The 17,240-nt window shown below is 45.4% G+C and overlaps 1 protein-coding gene across 1 annotated transcript in view; it reads right to left on the bottom strand.

The window, feature by feature from the left end:
• Positions 1 to 1,126: 1,126 nt before the first annotated feature.
• igsf9b (immunoglobulin superfamily, member 9b) overlaps positions 1,127 to 17,240 on the bottom strand; it is a gene marked incomplete at its 5' end in the record, with an annotated part of 22,762 nt that continues 6,648 nt past the window's right edge. Inside the window, 19 exons of the mRNA XM_056280103.1 lie at positions 1,127 to 1,326; positions 1,511 to 1,689; positions 1,848 to 2,650; positions 3,107 to 5,276; positions 5,411 to 5,447; positions 7,220 to 7,390; positions 7,572 to 7,656; positions 8,248 to 8,486; positions 9,324 to 9,499; positions 9,611 to 9,722; positions 11,362 to 11,512; positions 11,615 to 11,731; positions 11,836 to 11,976; positions 12,091 to 12,233; positions 12,900 to 13,045; positions 13,532 to 13,673; positions 15,122 to 15,239; positions 15,451 to 15,602; positions 16,958 to 17,104. Of these exons, the coding sequence (XP_056136078.1) occupies positions 1,127 to 1,326; positions 1,511 to 1,689; positions 1,848 to 2,650; positions 3,107 to 5,276; positions 5,411 to 5,447; positions 7,220 to 7,390; positions 7,572 to 7,656; positions 8,248 to 8,486; positions 9,324 to 9,499; positions 9,611 to 9,722; positions 11,362 to 11,512; positions 11,615 to 11,731; positions 11,836 to 11,976; positions 12,091 to 12,233; positions 12,900 to 13,045; positions 13,532 to 13,673; positions 15,122 to 15,239; positions 15,451 to 15,602; positions 16,958 to 17,104 (5,429 nt within the window). The remainder of the gene's footprint in view (positions 1,327 to 1,510; positions 1,690 to 1,847; positions 2,651 to 3,106; positions 5,277 to 5,410; positions 5,448 to 7,219; positions 7,391 to 7,571; positions 7,657 to 8,247; positions 8,487 to 9,323; positions 9,500 to 9,610; positions 9,723 to 11,361; positions 11,513 to 11,614; positions 11,732 to 11,835; positions 11,977 to 12,090; positions 12,234 to 12,899; positions 13,046 to 13,531; positions 13,674 to 15,121; positions 15,240 to 15,450; positions 15,603 to 16,957; positions 17,105 to 17,240) is intronic.

Raw genomic sequence — 17,240 nt, 5'->3', positions numbered from 1 at the left:
AAGAGATTTGAAATGTTGTGGTCCAAGTTTTGTGCCAACATAGATGCATACAATTCTCATTATGTGACAGAAATTAGTGACCCCAATGACTGAGAATTTACACTCGCAATCTGACTCAAAATTCAAAATGTTGTTGGTGTCAATTACTATTTGATTGGACACACACACATGGGCACTATTGCAGGTACAGAAGTTTGCACAAATGGTATCTTGGCCGGCAATTAACATCGTTACCATATATCATTGTTTAATTTTTTGTTTAACCTTTTTTTTAATCATCAAAGGTTGGTACTTTATGGAAGAGACATTTAAGTTTTAACAATTCACCTTTAAAAACGGTTACAAAATACGTCCAATAGCATCCCAATGCTTTTAAAAAGCATGCTGTTGGCAACCATGCATAAAACTTCAGTAGTCAAAGATGAGCTTCTCTTTTCTAAAGGGCGTCCTCTGCATCTGATTGTCAAGGTATACCGAAAGCCCCTCAACACAATAGTCTTCTTCTTTCAGAAATAAATAACCAGCTCTCAGACAAACCATCCATACCGACATTTTCAAAAACAAAAAAAAGCATAAAAAATGAATATGCAGCTTATGTAAGAGTTTCAGTTGAATAAGTAGCGTTGATGACATCAGAGCAACTGAGGAGCAGTAGTCTGTTCAGTTAAGTGGATATATCCTACATTTAATGTACATTTAAACTGATAATATTTAAGTTTGCTGTAACAGAAGAAAGAAAAAGTTGACAGAGGTTTGAATTGTTCAAACAATAAGATGCGAGGCACCTCAACATGACAAAACTCCAGTGAGGTGAAACACTGCGTCCAGGACCACAGTGCTGTGCCGACTTCTGTGCATTTAAAATGACTACTTGGATTCTTTCTTAGTGGCACCTAAAAAGGAAAGAGAGACAGCGGCACATAAGTAAACGTGACTTAGAACAACAAAATACTGCATGCAAACCAAAGAATAGAGCAGCAACACTGCATTATAAACTTTAACAAGCATTTTCAAAGTTCACTGCACATGGATGAAACAATCCCAGGCAGGATGGGAAAGAAAGGCAGGCAACAGAATTGATGAGAAGGTGAGGGTGGCAGGCAGAATAACGGACCGGGGTAAGCTGCTAGAGCAATGCTGAGTTGCAGTCAGAGTCTGAATCAGGGCTGGGGGAATGGCAGGGTTCACGAGAGCAGACGAATTCTTGGGCGCGCCTGTATTCTTGGTACTCCAGGCGGAGAGCGTTGAAACGCGCCTCGCTTAGGGAATGGCTGTACTGGCAACGAGGTGGGTTGGCAACTGGTGGGCTGACTGAGGAAGGCCGGCCTGGGAAAGGCAGCAGGGAACGGAGATGCACGGATGGGAATGTCATGGGCCAAGCTCACAATAACCACAGCACAAGAGCACAAGATGAACACATGCAATACCAACAAAGTGACACACTCACTGGGAACACATGCAGCACGAGGAAGCTGAGTGTGAGTATGGAGACAGAATTCCTAATTCTCACCTTTCTGTTGTTGGTCCTGGAGGCCACCGGTAGAGCAAGTTTGATCATATCTGAGCTCCCCCCTGACTTTCCCTAGACCCATTTGTGACTGACCAAACTTCATGGCCTCCAGGACATCCGAATCCACATAGGCATCAGCAGAGTCCCATTCATAACTTTCATCTACTGATGTGTTCCTTCTAGTGACAGACATACAAAAAAAGGTCAGACAATGTCAAACACCGAGGAAACAAACAACTTAAGAAATCAGTGACATTTTGGCATCATCCATTATGTTTTTGCAGAGAAGACACTCCGGTGTGGTTGTTATCATTGGCCAGGTGTGGTAGTGTTTCACCTTTTCGCTCTCCTCCCACGTAGCTCCATCTCAAATCTGTGCCTCTCGCTCTCTTCTGTAGTTTCGGGAGAGCTGAGAAGGGTGGGTGTGATAGACAGGGACTGACGGAGAAGGCCAACACTACCCCTGCCACTACTTTGGCTGGCATAACTCGCTCTCCCTCCCTCTCTCCCCTCCCGAATCTCGGTTTCCGCTCCCCTCCCAAACATCCTCTCTGGTTCTCTGTGACTCTCTACCTCTCTTGGTGGGAAAGGTGCTTGGTAGGGTGAGGGCCAGCTGTTACCCCTGGGCAGATAGGACCTAGGAGGGCCCCTGCTGTGGTCCATGGGTCTCTCACCATCACACCTGGAGCCAGGCCTGTGCTGGTGCAGGGGTACCGGAATGGAGGAGGGCATAGGGATATAACTATGCTGAGCAGACCTCAAGCTGTCTTGGAAAGAGATAGGCCACCTGGAGGACTCAGGAAAAACAGTAGCCTGACGTCGGGGATCGGTGGGTTCCAGCCTACTAGAGACTGAGGTCTGTCTGTGTGGGTACATAGATGGAGTGAGGTAGGAAGGGCTAGCTAAAGATCTTTGTTTATGGGGAAGCCTATGCAAGCTCCCAATGCTGGGGCACCTGATTGGGGCATACTCCCTCCAAAAGGGGCCTGGTCTAGGAAAGGAGGACGGAGCGCGCCCCAAACTATAAGACTTGACCCTGACATCAGGGTTTGGGAACTCATCCCAGTAACATTTCTCTGAAATGTAAGTCCTTGGACTCTCAACGTGTTGCCATTTCTGTGAACCTAAGCTGATGGATTTCTTGAGGAAAGGACGAGGTTGTCCCAAACCTGAGAGGGTCCTACAGGGACCCATGCTTAAAGATTTCTTCAAAAATGGCACAGGGGCTTGATGTATCCTCATTGCAATATTATTGGTCCTGCTGCCCTGAGAAGCTTGTCTTTGGGGTTGTTCTGTGTCGGATTCACGACTTTCCACAAAACTTGGTGAGTGTTTTGAGATTATGTTTGCAATGCCTTTCGCTGCACTAAACAATGTGTGCGCTGAGCTACAGCTAAGTCTTGACTGGGGTCTTTCTGAGCTTTGAGTACTTCTGTCAACAGGAGCTTGTGATTTGTCATTAAAAAAATGCTTGCTAGTTTGTTCTGGACCAGATGCTTGTGGTCGAAGTCTGTCTGGAAACCGTACTTTCAGCATTGAATCTCTAGCTCCCACTTGCAAGGAATTCCTAAAACTTGCCTCTTTAATAGAACTTACACTTGATTCTGCTTGATCCACATTTTGGGTTTTCTCAAAGGAAACTGTCTTTGGGTTTGAGTTCATTTCTTGGTTTTCCTGACTGTGAACTTTACAGTTTTTAGAAGCAATGTCTGGTTTAGCCACAGGAGATTTTTCTGGCTTTAGGCCTGAACTTTGCATGGTTGTATCTGTGAGTTCAGTCTCATCCACAGGTTCATCCACACTCATTTCGATAAAACCTGGAAGGCTCAGGTATTCTAGAATTGCACTTGTCTGCAATGGGGACATTTTGGAAGATGGTGCAGCAGGCTTCCCCTTGAAGGACTCCGATATTCTATGGACAGAAAACTGGGACTGGTCACTCTCACACTCCTCTACAAGGGTTAATGGAGATATAGGACTGAGACTGTCAGAGAAAAGACATTTATCACTCCTCCTGGACTGTGCTCTTACCCTTTCTCTTTCTAACTCTGTGTTAAACCCCGAATTCTGGCGGTCATCCCTGCCCTGATCCTCACTGTCTTTGGCCTTTGCCACTCCTTCATTGTGATCATAAGGTAAGGTAGAATAATTTGAGGGACTATGATATCTTCTATCTGGATAGTCCACTGCTTCTGTTCTCTCAGATTGGCTATATTGTGCAGTATTAGTAGAAGGCTGTGCTGGACTTGCAGGCCTCTCGCTGTCTATTGAAGAATTTCTAACAGTCAAGTCAAAGCGCTGGTTACCATGAGCTCTGGGCTTTAAGGCAACTCCAACATCATGTCTCTTATCCCCCCAGTCCTCCTGAGTCATAGACTTTCTATGACGAATATCTGGCTCTCTTTGAGGGCTCCTTGACCTGGCTCTGCTGGGGGTTCCAAGACCAAGAATGGGAGGGTTTTCTGAAGTATTAGGAGAGAGCATAGGGAGGGAAGTGTTTTGCGTAACTGGAGAGTATGATGTGTCTACAGGGAGAGAGTCTTCCATGGTTTCCCTAACACTGTGTTTGTGAGGGTGCTGGGGCCTGGGTGAAGTGGTTTCTCGTGAGAGCTGTACTGGGATGAGGCTGGTGACAGAGGTAACAGGGCTTATATCCCACTGTATATGAGTGGCAGGAAGCCGATCCATAGGGCTACTTGTATTCCCAAAGTAGCAGGCCCTCCTATAGTCAGACACCCGGCTTGTCTGGCCTGACGGCCTGTGTTTTTGTCTGAAGGTAATATCTTGAGGTTTCCATACAGGCTCCTCCTCTGACTGGGCAACATCCCTGTGTGGGCTTTCTGTATTTTTGGACTGATGAGGTTCACTTCCATAACTTCTTGTCCTCATATTGGCCATATAGCTCTCCAATTCCCTCTCCATCTCCTCCCGCTCTTTGGCCAGTTTGAGACACTTGCTAATATTATCCCCGTCTAGCTCACTGTCAAGTTGAGAGACCAAGGTGCTGGTGTTGGTTAAATGGCTCTCTCTCTCTATGGGCTGGTAGCCCAAGTGATGCTGCCTGTCTCTGTCCCTGTCCAGAAGCCTGGGTCTCCTGCCCAAACTGGGGAGAAGGTCCTCTGCATGGCCAGGTATACGATACTTTCTTAAGGAATCACTTGGTTTTTTCTCACTGTTGTCTGAGTAGAAGCTGGCTCTTTCCAGCAAGGCCTCAGAGCCCTGCTCGTCATCTGAGTAGAAGCAGCCATGACGAGAGAAGTTTCTGGCCATAGCCTTAACTCTTCCTGGGGATGAGGGAGGCCTGCTTAGTTCAGGAACATCCACAGTAATTGGTGAATCCTTTCTATCCCCCCTCTCAGAGCTCACGGTGCTCGACTTTGGCGAGTCCCTAAATGATGCACGGTTGCTCCCTGGGGTGCTTGCGGAACCATTTCTTTGCAGAATTACTTTCTTTATGCTGTTCTTGTTGGGGCTGGAACCCTCTTGCAAGGGCTGAACAATGAAGCGTCCATCTGGGCCTCTGGAAATGGACTCCAGAGCAGATGGTGAGGGAGCCTGAGACCCAAGGTGGCTCTCAAACAGAGTATAATGGGGTGGTGGGGAGGAGTTGGACAATAGCTGTCTTCGTTGGTCCTGATATTCCCCACGGCTTCCTTTATCAAATGAGGAGCGGTCGGACTGTGAAGAGGAGTTTGGGAAGAAGGGAAGGGGTGGGCACAGCTTCAGCTTCAGGACACTGTCAGGGCTATGAGAGGGTGAACGAGCTCTGATGATAGAAAGAGACAAATGGGGAAAATTGACTCAAAGACAAGTAAATCATATTGCAGCAAGAGGAATGGAAATTAGTGTGTGAGAAGAGAATCAAATGAAGGACAGCTACCAGCTGGGATAGGTACTTACTCGAGAGATGAATTCTTTTGCAAGGCAGAGGGGAGATCTGAAAAAGCGAGGACAGTGATAACATCAAATGATAGCACCACAAAAGTTGACAAGGATAGAATAATATCAATGTAACTAACCCTCAGGAGTGAGGGTGATAAAGTGACTTATGATTAACCCCAAATAAAGTTCGACTGTTCCTGTAGGATTTTCCTGACATATTCTTGATTGCATCCAACTGCAAAAGCCATGGGCCATAAAGAGCTTACAACGCATGAATGGGATCTGGTTGTTGAATAGTATTGATCAGGAGAGGGGTACACAAGAATTTCCAAGGCATTAGATATACCATGGAACACAGTGAAGACAATCATCAACAAGTGGAGAAAATATGTCACAAGAGTGACATTACCAAGAACAGGACGTCCTTCCAAAATCCATGAGAAGACAAGAGGAAACTGTTCAGGGAGGCAGCCAAGAGGCCTATGGCCACATTAAAGGACCTACAGGAATTTCTTCCAAGTACTGGTTGCTCCCTACATATGATAACCAGAGTGGATAACAATTTTCTACTTCCAATGGACTCTGATTCCACCTCTGTGCTTCTACTACTGGATCTCAGTGCAGCCTTTTACACCATTGATCACAGTATACTATTAGATAGAATAAATTGTAATGTCAGTGTCTCTGGGTTAGCTCTCTCTTGGCTTAAGTCCTACTTATCTGGAAGAACACAGTATGTCTGCTATAATATTACATTGTAATTCTCTGACGTTAAATATGGTGTACCTCTGGGCTTGATTCTTGGCCCCTACTTTTCTCTCCTTGTATTTCACCTCTTGGCCAAATTATACGCAGTCATGGAATAAATTGTCCTTGCGATGAGGATGATACAAGCTATGTGCATATAAGAAAGAAAGAAAAAACAAACATCCAAACCCGGCTAAATTTTGCAAAAAAGATACATCCAGTCTCCCAAAACCATGTTGAAAAATGTGTTCTGGTCTAATGAGTCCAAGGTTGAACTTTTCGCCCATAATTCCAAAAGTATGTTTAGTGCAAAAACAACAAAGCACTTCCCCAAAAGAAGACCATACCCACAGTGAAGGATGGTGGTGGCAGCCTCATGCTTTGGGGCTGTCTTGTCAAGGTGGAGGGGATCATGAATAGCCAAATACCGTTCGATTTTTGGAGCAAAACCTTCAGGTGTCTGCTAGAAAGCTGAATGAATTTCACCTTTCAGCACTACAACGACCCAATACAATCCAAATCAACAAAGGAATGGCTTAACCAAAAGATCAACATTTCGGAATGGCCCAGCTAGAGCCCAGACCTAAATCCAATTGAAAATCTGTGGGGTGGCCTGAAGAGGGCTGTGCACAGGAGATTCCCTCACAATTCGGTGGATCTAGAACGTTTTTGCAAGGGACAGTGGGAAAATATTGCCATGTCAAGATATGCCAAGCTGATACTTTTACCCAAAAAGACAGAGTGCTGCGATACATTCAAAAAGGAGCTTCGACAAAGTATTAGTTTAGGGGTGTGCACCTAGGTTGTAAGTTTTTCATTTTTATCTTTTTCTCCCAAACTCCTTAAAAAAATTTGTTTTTCACTTCAATTTTATAGGTTGCAATTTCACATTAAAGGTTGAAAACATTCTGACATGATGTCTTGTTTTCATTTTTGTACATCACAACAACCTGCCATTTTAACAGGGGTGAGTAGACCTTTTATATCACGTGTGTGTGTATGTGTGTGATATATATAATTGTTCATGGCAAGTCAGCAAACAATATGTTTGGGCAATATTATTTCACACATTTTGTTTACCATCTCTTCTCTTTCTGCGCCTACGTTGTCTCCTGTTACTCATGAAACACGCGGTCACCAAAGAGAGGATGATGGCCACAAACAGAAAGCACACTCCACCCAGTACGCCGGCCAAAAGGGGCTCAGGAACAAACTCCAGGAAACTCTGGCGTAGGGGGTACATCTCCATTCCTGCAATCAGAACAGACAATACATCATTAATAGCGGCCAACAAATATCAGTGTCGCGTAAAAACTGGTGACCCACTCAAGTTCCTGTTGCCCCAAATATTATGTGATATAACTGTAAGTAAACCTATATATACTAAATGTTGTGTATTGTACATGCTACGATACTGTAGCAAACAACTTACCGGAGGTCGACACATTCACAGTCTCACTGGGCTCGCTAAGTAGCTTACTGCTGCGAGACATCAGCCTCAGATCATACGTGGAGTCCTGAGAGAAAGAAAAATCACATGTTCTTTACAAAGAGACAAAAGAAATCTAGAGCATTTTGCCGTTGTTACATCCTTAGTTCTAGATTTTGCTTACATTTGTCAACGTCCCCTTCAGCATTTATGCAAGAGTTTAAAGCTACAATCTCGTAGATTGTACCCATGACTATCAGATCAACACTTTTGAATATTTTCATTTTAGTGGTTAACTTCGGTAGCATTTTCTCGGGAAAAAAAATTCAGATGCAAAGTGTTACATCTTTAAAATAATAGCTAAATTCAGTAGAAAGAAGTAGGTAGTGGCAAATATGTGAAGAAGAAAAAAGACATTGTGGCTAGTGAGAAGATATGGCTGACTAAGCTCATAGAAGACCTTTACCAATAGATACTTCAATAACTACAACTCAGGTTCAAGCATGTTTTTTGTTCTGTGGTAGGAGAGGTGCTGCACTGACAATTATGTTCCATTTCAAAAGGATCTCCTGAATTTGGTGAAACAGTAACTGTACCACCACAGATGTCAGTAGGTTAAACAAAAATAATGACCTTCAGGACTGCAGCGTTAACATGTGACCGAGACATTCGTCTTTACCCTCAGCAGTCCTTGCACTAGCAGTTTGCTCTGGTTGGCGCTGACGTCACTGCTGAGGATGACCCACTGGCCCTGGTCTCTACGGGCCTGCAGAACGTAGCCTGTCAGCGGGGAGGACGGGGACTCGGGAGGAGACCACTGCAGGAGAACACCTTGACCTGTCCGGTTGGCTGAGAGCAGGATGGGTGGTTCCAACGTAGGAAGAGCAATGATCACCGAAGGTGGCGCTGTCGGCACGGCTGATGATTGGGGACACTCAACATGAAGCAAGACTTGCAGATGTACAGTATATACACAGCACAAAACAAGCAGCGTGATAGACATAGGAAAGTGTTGCAGTTAGAGAAGCGCTATATAAAATGCAACTTGACTGATAATAAATATAAAATAAAGACATGCATGGCTCACTAGCTTGTAATGGTGATAGCCCGTAGGAACGTTTCAGGCATTTTTGACCACTTGTGAGAAAGCTGTAAGCATTTTTGTACCACACTTCAACTACCACAAAGGGGTTTCCATGTTGGCCTTCTGCGTGCCATCACATACACACAATGCTGAGAAAACCTCACCAGTGTCAGTGTTAAATGCAGAGAGGGGACAAAACACATAAACTGAAATCAAAATCCACGGACAAGATGGCAGAAAGTGATATGGAAGCGAGTACAAAATAGACTAACGATGTCCTTTAGCGCAGGAAAATGGTCTAAAAAATGTTTGGCTTGCGATCCCAACATTTAAGCCCTCTGTGATGTCTTACAAATCATGGTGCAAAGCCCACTGAAGCAAATTTCTAATTTGTGATAATGGGCTACACAAATAAAATGGACTTCACTTACTTAATTGGACTGGGTGACTTCCCTGAGGTTAAGAAAATTTAATGGCGGCATCCATGAACTTGTCAATTTTCCTTAGAATAACAACCTTTTGGAGATGGATATCTTAGCTGTAAAAGCTCGTTATTTTTACTCAGTCTGAACTGTTGATTTATGTCAATATCTATCTTCCGTATTTTTACCACGGGTTTACTGTTCCTTTAACGTCTAATGGGAAAAGAAAATATATTGACGTGCACTGACCTTGGGTTCTCACAGAAACAATTTCGCTGAAGGGTCCGGAGCCTAGTCTGTTCTGAGGTAGAACACTGAACTGATAGCTGGTGCCAGCCTGTAGCCCGGTGACCAGCAGGTTGTTTTTGGATGTGGGCACTGGCAAGGATGCCCATTCATGCTTCCCTCTGGATGCTTGCTTGACCCTGGAAGGAAAAATAACAAGAAACGAAGATATAAACATCATGGTGCAGAGCAGCAAATGGTTAACAGGATCATCTCTGTATGATGGAGAATAGATATGGTATGCTACTGACCACACAGTAAACTTCTGGGTGTATCCGCCATCAAAGCCGGGTACCCAGGATACATTAGCCTGGTTCATCTCAGTGATTACAGACACCGAAGATACAGCGTGAGGACTGGTGCCTGAGGAAAAAATAAGCAGTGCTATAAATTGGGCATCTAAACAATACACAGGCTTACATGCAAGGGTCAATGAGGTCCACTTAGGGCACCCTGGTGTACGGTTTTATATTGCACTGCACAGCATTTTGGTCCTTTGTATCACATAATGAGACAACATCCCAAATTTTGAAACGGAACCAAAAAAGTACACGATCGATTTTAGTAGCAGTAGTAGCAGAACTTTATTCGTTCCCAGAGGGGCAATTGGTTGTGCAGCAGTATGAAAAGCTATAACGCAAGATGAAAACACACATGCAATTAAATGCAACATGTAAAAACAGAGTACCAAAAAAAATAGCGAATATAATTTAGAATAAATTAAAACAAATATAAAAAACAAGCGTGGTTGAGTGGACATGTTGATATTAGCTTTTTCTTTTGGAGTTTAACTGAGGGAGTCTTTTGTCTATTGGCTTTGGCTGGTGGGTGTTTGAAACGGGAACTAGAAGGCAAAGTCTGAAACTCTGGGTGCAGGTACTGTCAAGACAGGATGGATTCTGCTTTTTTTTTTAAGCGACTGCTTGTGATACAGATCAGATCGACTTTTCTGTTGGGTAATTGTGATATTGCTACAGACCTTGATCATCTTTGTAAAAGACATTTTTTTCTGTTTTAGATTGAGAGAAGCATAACAACAGACAAAAGAAAAAGTGAAGGAAATAATTAAAAAAAAAAAAAGGAAACTCACCCAGGCTGCATGTTGATTACTATCCAATAATAAGCGCTGACCTTCTCTGCTTAGAAGTCTCCACTCTCTCATATTACCGTTTGATTGGTCATAAATTAACATGCTCTTAAGTAAAAAAAACCCAACAAGGCACATAGTCGAAGGCCACTCTCATTATTTACCACTGGTCATGCCCATGGTAATTTATTTTCTTACCGGTTAGTCAACCATCTATATATATACATAAATAAAGCGAGAGTGTACGTTTGTATGTTCACTTAAAACTCCAGAAATACTCATTGTAGAACAAAAAGAAAGGTATCTTTAGAATCAGCACTTTCCAAGGATTGCACAGTTCAAAAAATATTTTAAAAAATCAAGTAAAAAATTTGATTTATTTGCAAAATTGAGTTTACTTTGTAGCGATTTGCGGCGGCAGATTTGCGGCGATTTAATACACACATTGGCAAAGAAGCTTGATGAATGGATTGAAAATAATGACATTTGATAATTTTTGTTATTAAGATTCGTTTATTCGACATTCGTTTATCACATGTATCATATCATAAATTATCCTATATTTCATCATCGCTTATATCGTAAAGATCCAATCGTGTTGGTTGTTTTGGTGAGAACGTTTTCCCCGGGCAATGCCAGGTACCTCTTCTAGTATTATATGTTTTCATGCATCGACTAGTGGACAAGAGTGTAACTGCAGGCGGGATATAAATGTGTCTAATTAAGCCAAATTCACATAATAGAAAAGTCCTCTACCTTGTTGCGTTGGTAGCCTATAAAGTGTGGAGGTAATAAATCTGTCTTAAATTGTCCTGCAAAATCTTGCTGTTTTTCCTGCATTTGGACTGTTCGCATCTGGTCACACGATGTCCACTAACACAAAGGTCTATGGCAAAACGAAGTTGGCTCACTCACCCAGGACCATGACCACAGTGCCAGCACTGACTGTGGCGACGCGGTTTGTGGCCAGGCACTCCCAGCCCCCATGGTGGTCCTTACTGAGAGGCTGCAGCAGGAGGGAGCCATTTGCCAAAACAGTGTACGGGGAACGAGGAGTGGGCCCAATCTGTAAGCAAGATAATACAAGTGAATAAAGGAACAGATAAAAGGGGGGTTTAAAGGCAGAGACATCATGAAGGCTAAGTTTGATTTATGTCCGCGCCTCTACCTTGCTCCAGGTTATGTTTGCGGCAGGGTCTCCATTAGCCGAACAGGGGATCATAAGCTGTCTGCCCACCTCCTGCAGATACTCAGCTCGAGGGGCTAGTCGGAAAGATGGGGGGTCCTGGAGGGGAATGAGAGCTTTATCACTTTATGTAGGTGACATATGTAGGTGCACGTCTCTGTAGACAGGTTTACTGACTAACAGATGGATAGTGGTGCTTCTACCTTCAGAATGACCTGGGTTGGTTCAGACTTGCCCATGGTGCCATAACTGTTATAGGCAGTACAGGTGTACATCCCCACAGCATTATCATTGGCTGTGGCTATAAAAACCGACCCCTCAGAGTTCACCATCCAACCTGGGAACTGGACAGGTCAAAGCATATACAAATCAAACTGCACACAGTGCTTAAGTATCTGTTGAGCTTCGTAACACTATTTATTGTGTGACTAGTTATGTTTCCATGATTTTTATTTTACATTGTCAAGGTTCAAATCATTCCCGTCTTTGGTCCAGTTGACGTATAGCACAGGGGGGTCAGCCTGGACTGGGCAGATAATGACTCCCTCCATGCCAGCAGGTAAGTATGTCTCTCTGGGCATTCGGCCCACCCGCGCAGGATCTGAGACAGAAAAACAAGAAATAAGTGACGATATAGTCAACAGCTTCACAGGTGGAGCTCCTTCTCACACCCGACGCAAAGCGGCGCCAAGCGCAACACAAGTGTCTTTGCTAGCTTCAGACCAACACAGCTGTAATTTTCTCATCCAGCACCCGTGTTGTTAAATAGCAAATGTACTAGCGCCCATCTGAGCGCCCATGGGTGTGATGGTCTTGAAATGAGGTGTGGTCAGGTGCATTGTTGGTGAACTGCTAGCTTGAGGCAGCAGAAAGCGATTGCGTGATTGACCAACAAAAACCTGGTTTCAAGTCAATGACACAGATCTTACCGTTATTCTAAGGGCACATTATTAAGATAGTTATGCGCCTACACATAGACAGGTGCACAATGCGCCATCATAGTAGCCATCCGCCAAGGTGCAAGCGCACCTGGCTTTTAAAGAGAGTGGGAGTTGACACTGATTGGTTTATTTCATGTTACGCCCAAAACACGCCCATGATTGATTAAGAGACTAAAGCCCAACCCCTTTGAACCATGCGCCTTACTTTCCGCTTAGATTATCTGCCGTTAAACTAGCAAAAGCGGATTTGGACATGCCCCAAATGCATTTAGGCCGTGCACTAAGACATAGCCCGTGGTGCTACTCGTAGCATACAAGGCCCTTACGTTTGACTTTCAGGTGTGCAGAGGCAGAAGGCGGAGTCAGTATCCCATTTGTTGGAACACAGGTGTAGTTGCCTGCATCTTCCGGGATGAGATTAGGGATGAGAAGTGTGCCGTCCACCAGAATCTTCACTCGGGACTTGAGGGATCTGAGCATAAAAAGACACAAGACACGACATAATTACATTTAAACAAAAAAGTCCTAGAAATGATCTTTTTTTGTGGTGTACTCTAAAGGACAAACTTTAAATTGCATGAGTTTGTTTTTTTTTAGAATAAGGCCATCGTTTATGACAGTTGCATAGAGGAAAATGACCTTGGAACGGTGTCATCTTAATCTGACCAGCTATCTCTTCTGTGTAAGGTTCAGAAAATGCTCATGACCCTTGGTTTTAATAGACCAACAGGCTTACTAACAATCTAATCAGAACCCACCGTAACGACGGTCACTTTGGAGGATTACATGTTAATGATGTAATGTGCTAGCCTCCAGATATGCCTTATGTAGTTAACCTACACCATGATATTACATTACTACATACTATTATGTAAAGGCGCACTGTATCCAATACAGACTGAAAGAAATGCACATCATAGCTCTTGGTGTCTCAGCGACTATGAAGACCTTTACTCACTCAATATGATAGACATTCTGTCCTTGTTTCAGCCACTCATAGGTGAGGTTGGAGGGGTAGGAGTCAGCTTGGCACTGCAACACAGCATCCTGAGACATGTTGAGGGTGGTGTCCTCTGGAGATATGATGATGATTGGAGGACCTGTTGAGCATAGTCTTTTAACTTTCACCAAATCCTGGCACCACATCACCCCAGTGCTAAAAGACCCCACTGGCTACCCATCTCCCACCGGATCAATTACAAAATCCTGGTTGTTACTTATAAAGCCCTTCGCCAACTGGCTCCCCCATACGTCACCAACCTCCTCTCCCCCTACCAACCCTCTTGGTCCCTCAGATCCACCTCAGCCTCCCTCCTCTCTACCCCCAGGTCCAACCTCCGCGGCTTTGGTGACCGGGCCTTCTCCAGGGCATCTTCCAGGCTCTGGAACTCACTCCCCCAAATCATTGGAGGCTCAGAATCCCTCCTACTTTTCCAATCCCATCTCAAATCACACTTCTTCTCCACTGCCTTTTTGTGCCCCCCCCCCCCCCCGCCCGCCCTCTTATCCACCCCTAATCTAAGGCAGACTAAGGACCGAGCACTCGACCCGCTGCCCCCTCCTCTTGGAACTCCCTCCCCGAGCTCATCAGACACTGCTGCGATCTGCCCGCATTCAAGTCATTAATCAGGGCTCACCTCTTCAGACTTGCTTTCATCTGTGATTTATGTGATTTATGACGTTTGTTTTCTTGCCCTTTTGTATCTGTCTAAGTCAGAGAGCACTGCTGGCGCCGTGTGTGGCTGCCGCTTCTCCCTCTCGTAGCCCCCCCTTCCCATCCACCCCTGTATGTCTGTGTCAGTGTTTCTCAACCCAGTCCTCCAGGACCCCCTATCCTGCAGATTTTCATTGTAACCCTGCATAGGTAGCCCCGCTTGTACTTACTCAACCAATCATCTCACAGCACTTAATTATGCAAGGTGTGCAACATCTGACAAAATTCATTGCTGATTGGTTGAATAACTACAAACAGGTACCTATTCAGGGTTGCAAAGAAAATATGCAGGATAGGGGGTCCTTGAGGACTGGGTTGAGAAACACTGGTCTGTGTTATGTGTATCTGTTGTCTTGTTTCACCACCGTTTATTGTAAAGCCACTTTGAGTGTTAGAAAAGCGCTATATAAGTTTAATTTATTATTATTATTATCATTATAGTGGGAAAGAAAGTGAGACCTAAGGTACAGCTCAGTCATATGAATGTATGTCAGTGACAGTCAGCCACGCTGAGCATTATTGAAGAGAGCAGCGCCAAGCGTTGGCAGGGCCCAACACACTCGTGGCATTGACACAGAACTGACTCTAGGTGGCGATACAGACTATCTGAAGCTGCTCGTCAGACTGTCGGCACAGTTTGTAGTGGCACAAGGGCTTTCCAACAGCTAAGCAGGGCATGTGATGAGAAGACCGTGACATTTAATCTGCCTGGACAGACCTCGTTTTCCAGGGGAGCCTTTCCCACCGCAACACTGGTTAACCTCAGAAAACTTCCGCTGAGCTAAGCACAGATGTCGCCTTTACCGGACCGTTAGCGGAGAGCTCGAGACTGACCTTTGACCTGCAGTTGCGTATAATGGGTCAGGTTCCCCTCTGAGTTGGACACCTGACATTTGTAGACTCCAGATATATCTCTCGTGACGGTGGCCAAAGACAAGGTACCATTCAGTACCTGAAAGAGAGGAGAGGGTTGATGATAAAGTAGTAGGGAATGGTGGGGAAGGGAGGGAAAAGGGGTTGGATACAATCCGGGGTCAGGGGAAGTACGTGGCAAATATAGAAAGCGGTCACGTCGTAACTTAACATCCAGGGAACACGATGACAACCAGATTAAAAACAGTACGGACGGGGAAGCACAGATGCCATCCGTTTAGTTCCCATACCTTTATTTTTTCATGTTTCTCAATTGCGTTGTCGTCTTTATGCCAGACAACAGTTGGTCGAGGGTTTCCGTGGGCTCCGCAGCTGAGAGTCAGCGAGTCTCCAAGAAGGGCCTCCACGAAGGTCGGCGGCGTCTTAATAAACACAGGCGGCGCTAGAACAGGGGAAGGCGCAGAAGAAGCACTCGTCTCAGTTTCTCGAATTCAAACTGGACTCGGTAAGATCGGTGGACGCAAGCGGAAGTCTGAACTTGTCTCTTGACCCTGGCCTGACGTGGTAGAAGGTCCAAGTTCAGTCACCGCATCGGTTCACATCGTGTACATGACCGTAGACCTAGATCTTAACTGACAGAACATGGCGTGGTGAGTGACGGCTTGAGAGGTTCGCCAGTCCATTTTAATAGGCCGACACTTGGCGCTTTGGCTAAAAGCATCCACCAGGTAACACAAGTAATAGTCTATTTCTAGAAATCTCCATAGCCATCTATTCTATGTGGACGATACTGTGGCTCTAATGCGGGCCTGATGGCCCCCGGGTGTGCTTGCCGAGCTTAAGCTGCATCACATTCATCATCGTTTCGATGGACTGCCGAAGAAGAACAGCCAAGCGTATTCTAGGGGTAACATATATTTAAATGACACACAATACCGGCGCTAATGTAATCCCATCCATCCATCCATTATCCAAACCGCTTATCCTGCTCTCAGGGTCGCGGGAATGCCGGAGCCTATCCCAGCAGTCATTGGGCGGCAGGCGGGGAGACACCCTGGACAGGCCGCCAGGCCATCATAGGGTCACTGATGTAATACTACTATGTAAAAAAAAGAAAAAAGAAGGTGCCCGGCATTCATCTGTAATGTAATTCAATACACCTATTCTTTCACCTTGGTATGGAAGCACAACATCTCCATTTCTGGCAAAACTTCCCACCGCAGAATAATCTGGACAATGAATGCTGTGTTGGAATGCATGTAAGTCTGTGTGTGTGTGTGTGTCTGTGTGTGTGTGTGTGTGTGTGTGTGTGTGTGTATGAAAGTGCAAGAATAAGTGAGAGAGAGAGAGAGACGGGGAGAGAGAGAGAGAGACGGAGAGAGAGAGAGAGAGAGACGGGGAGAGCGGCTAATAAAAGCAGGTATAAATAAGAATAGAGATGTGGGGGCAGACCGAAGGGTTCGCAGATTAAAATCTAAGAACGTGATAAATTCTTTAGCTTTCGCAAGCGAGGTCACATGTGCCGTCCACGCCTTGGCTTTCTACTGCGGTTATAACAGACTCGTGGCGGTGACATCATCTCACAGCGGGCAAACAAGATGTCTCCACCGGATAAAGCGGGCAACGCTGTGCAGCGGCCCTTGCTTACACTGTTGGCCCAGAAAGTGCAGCATGGCAGGGCCTTCCGAATCCCAGACACACGCTGAGACTCCTCAGGCGCACGGACGGTGCCAGAGATGAGCCGTAAAAAAGAAAAGCCGCCCCCGCCCGAGTCCCAAAAACCCTACGGCGCTGCACCTGTGATGGAGAGGAAGGTCCACGTGCCGTTGCGGAACTCGTCCGTTTTGCTGTCCAGGAGCAGGATGCGGCACTCAAACCAGCCTTCGTCCTCCGGGGTCAGCCGGTCCACGAGCAGAGAGGCCCCCCGGGTCAGGGAGACGCGGCCTGGTGGAGGAGAGGGTAGGGGTCAGAACACACCACACCACACACACACACACACGCACACGCACACAAACACACACAGTCAGACAGGCAGAGTCAGCACATGTGGGCAGACAGCTTACAATGAAGAGGACACAGG

This window comes from Lampris incognitus, chromosome 1 (genome assembly GCF_029633865.1).
Source record: "Lampris incognitus isolate fLamInc1 chromosome 1, fLamInc1.hap2, whole genome shotgun sequence".
Taxonomy (NCBI): Eukaryota; Metazoa; Chordata; class Actinopteri; order Lampriformes; family Lampridae; genus Lampris; species Lampris incognitus.
Note: the sequence above shows the minus strand (reverse complement) of the source record. Positions and strands in the feature narration are given on the sequence as shown.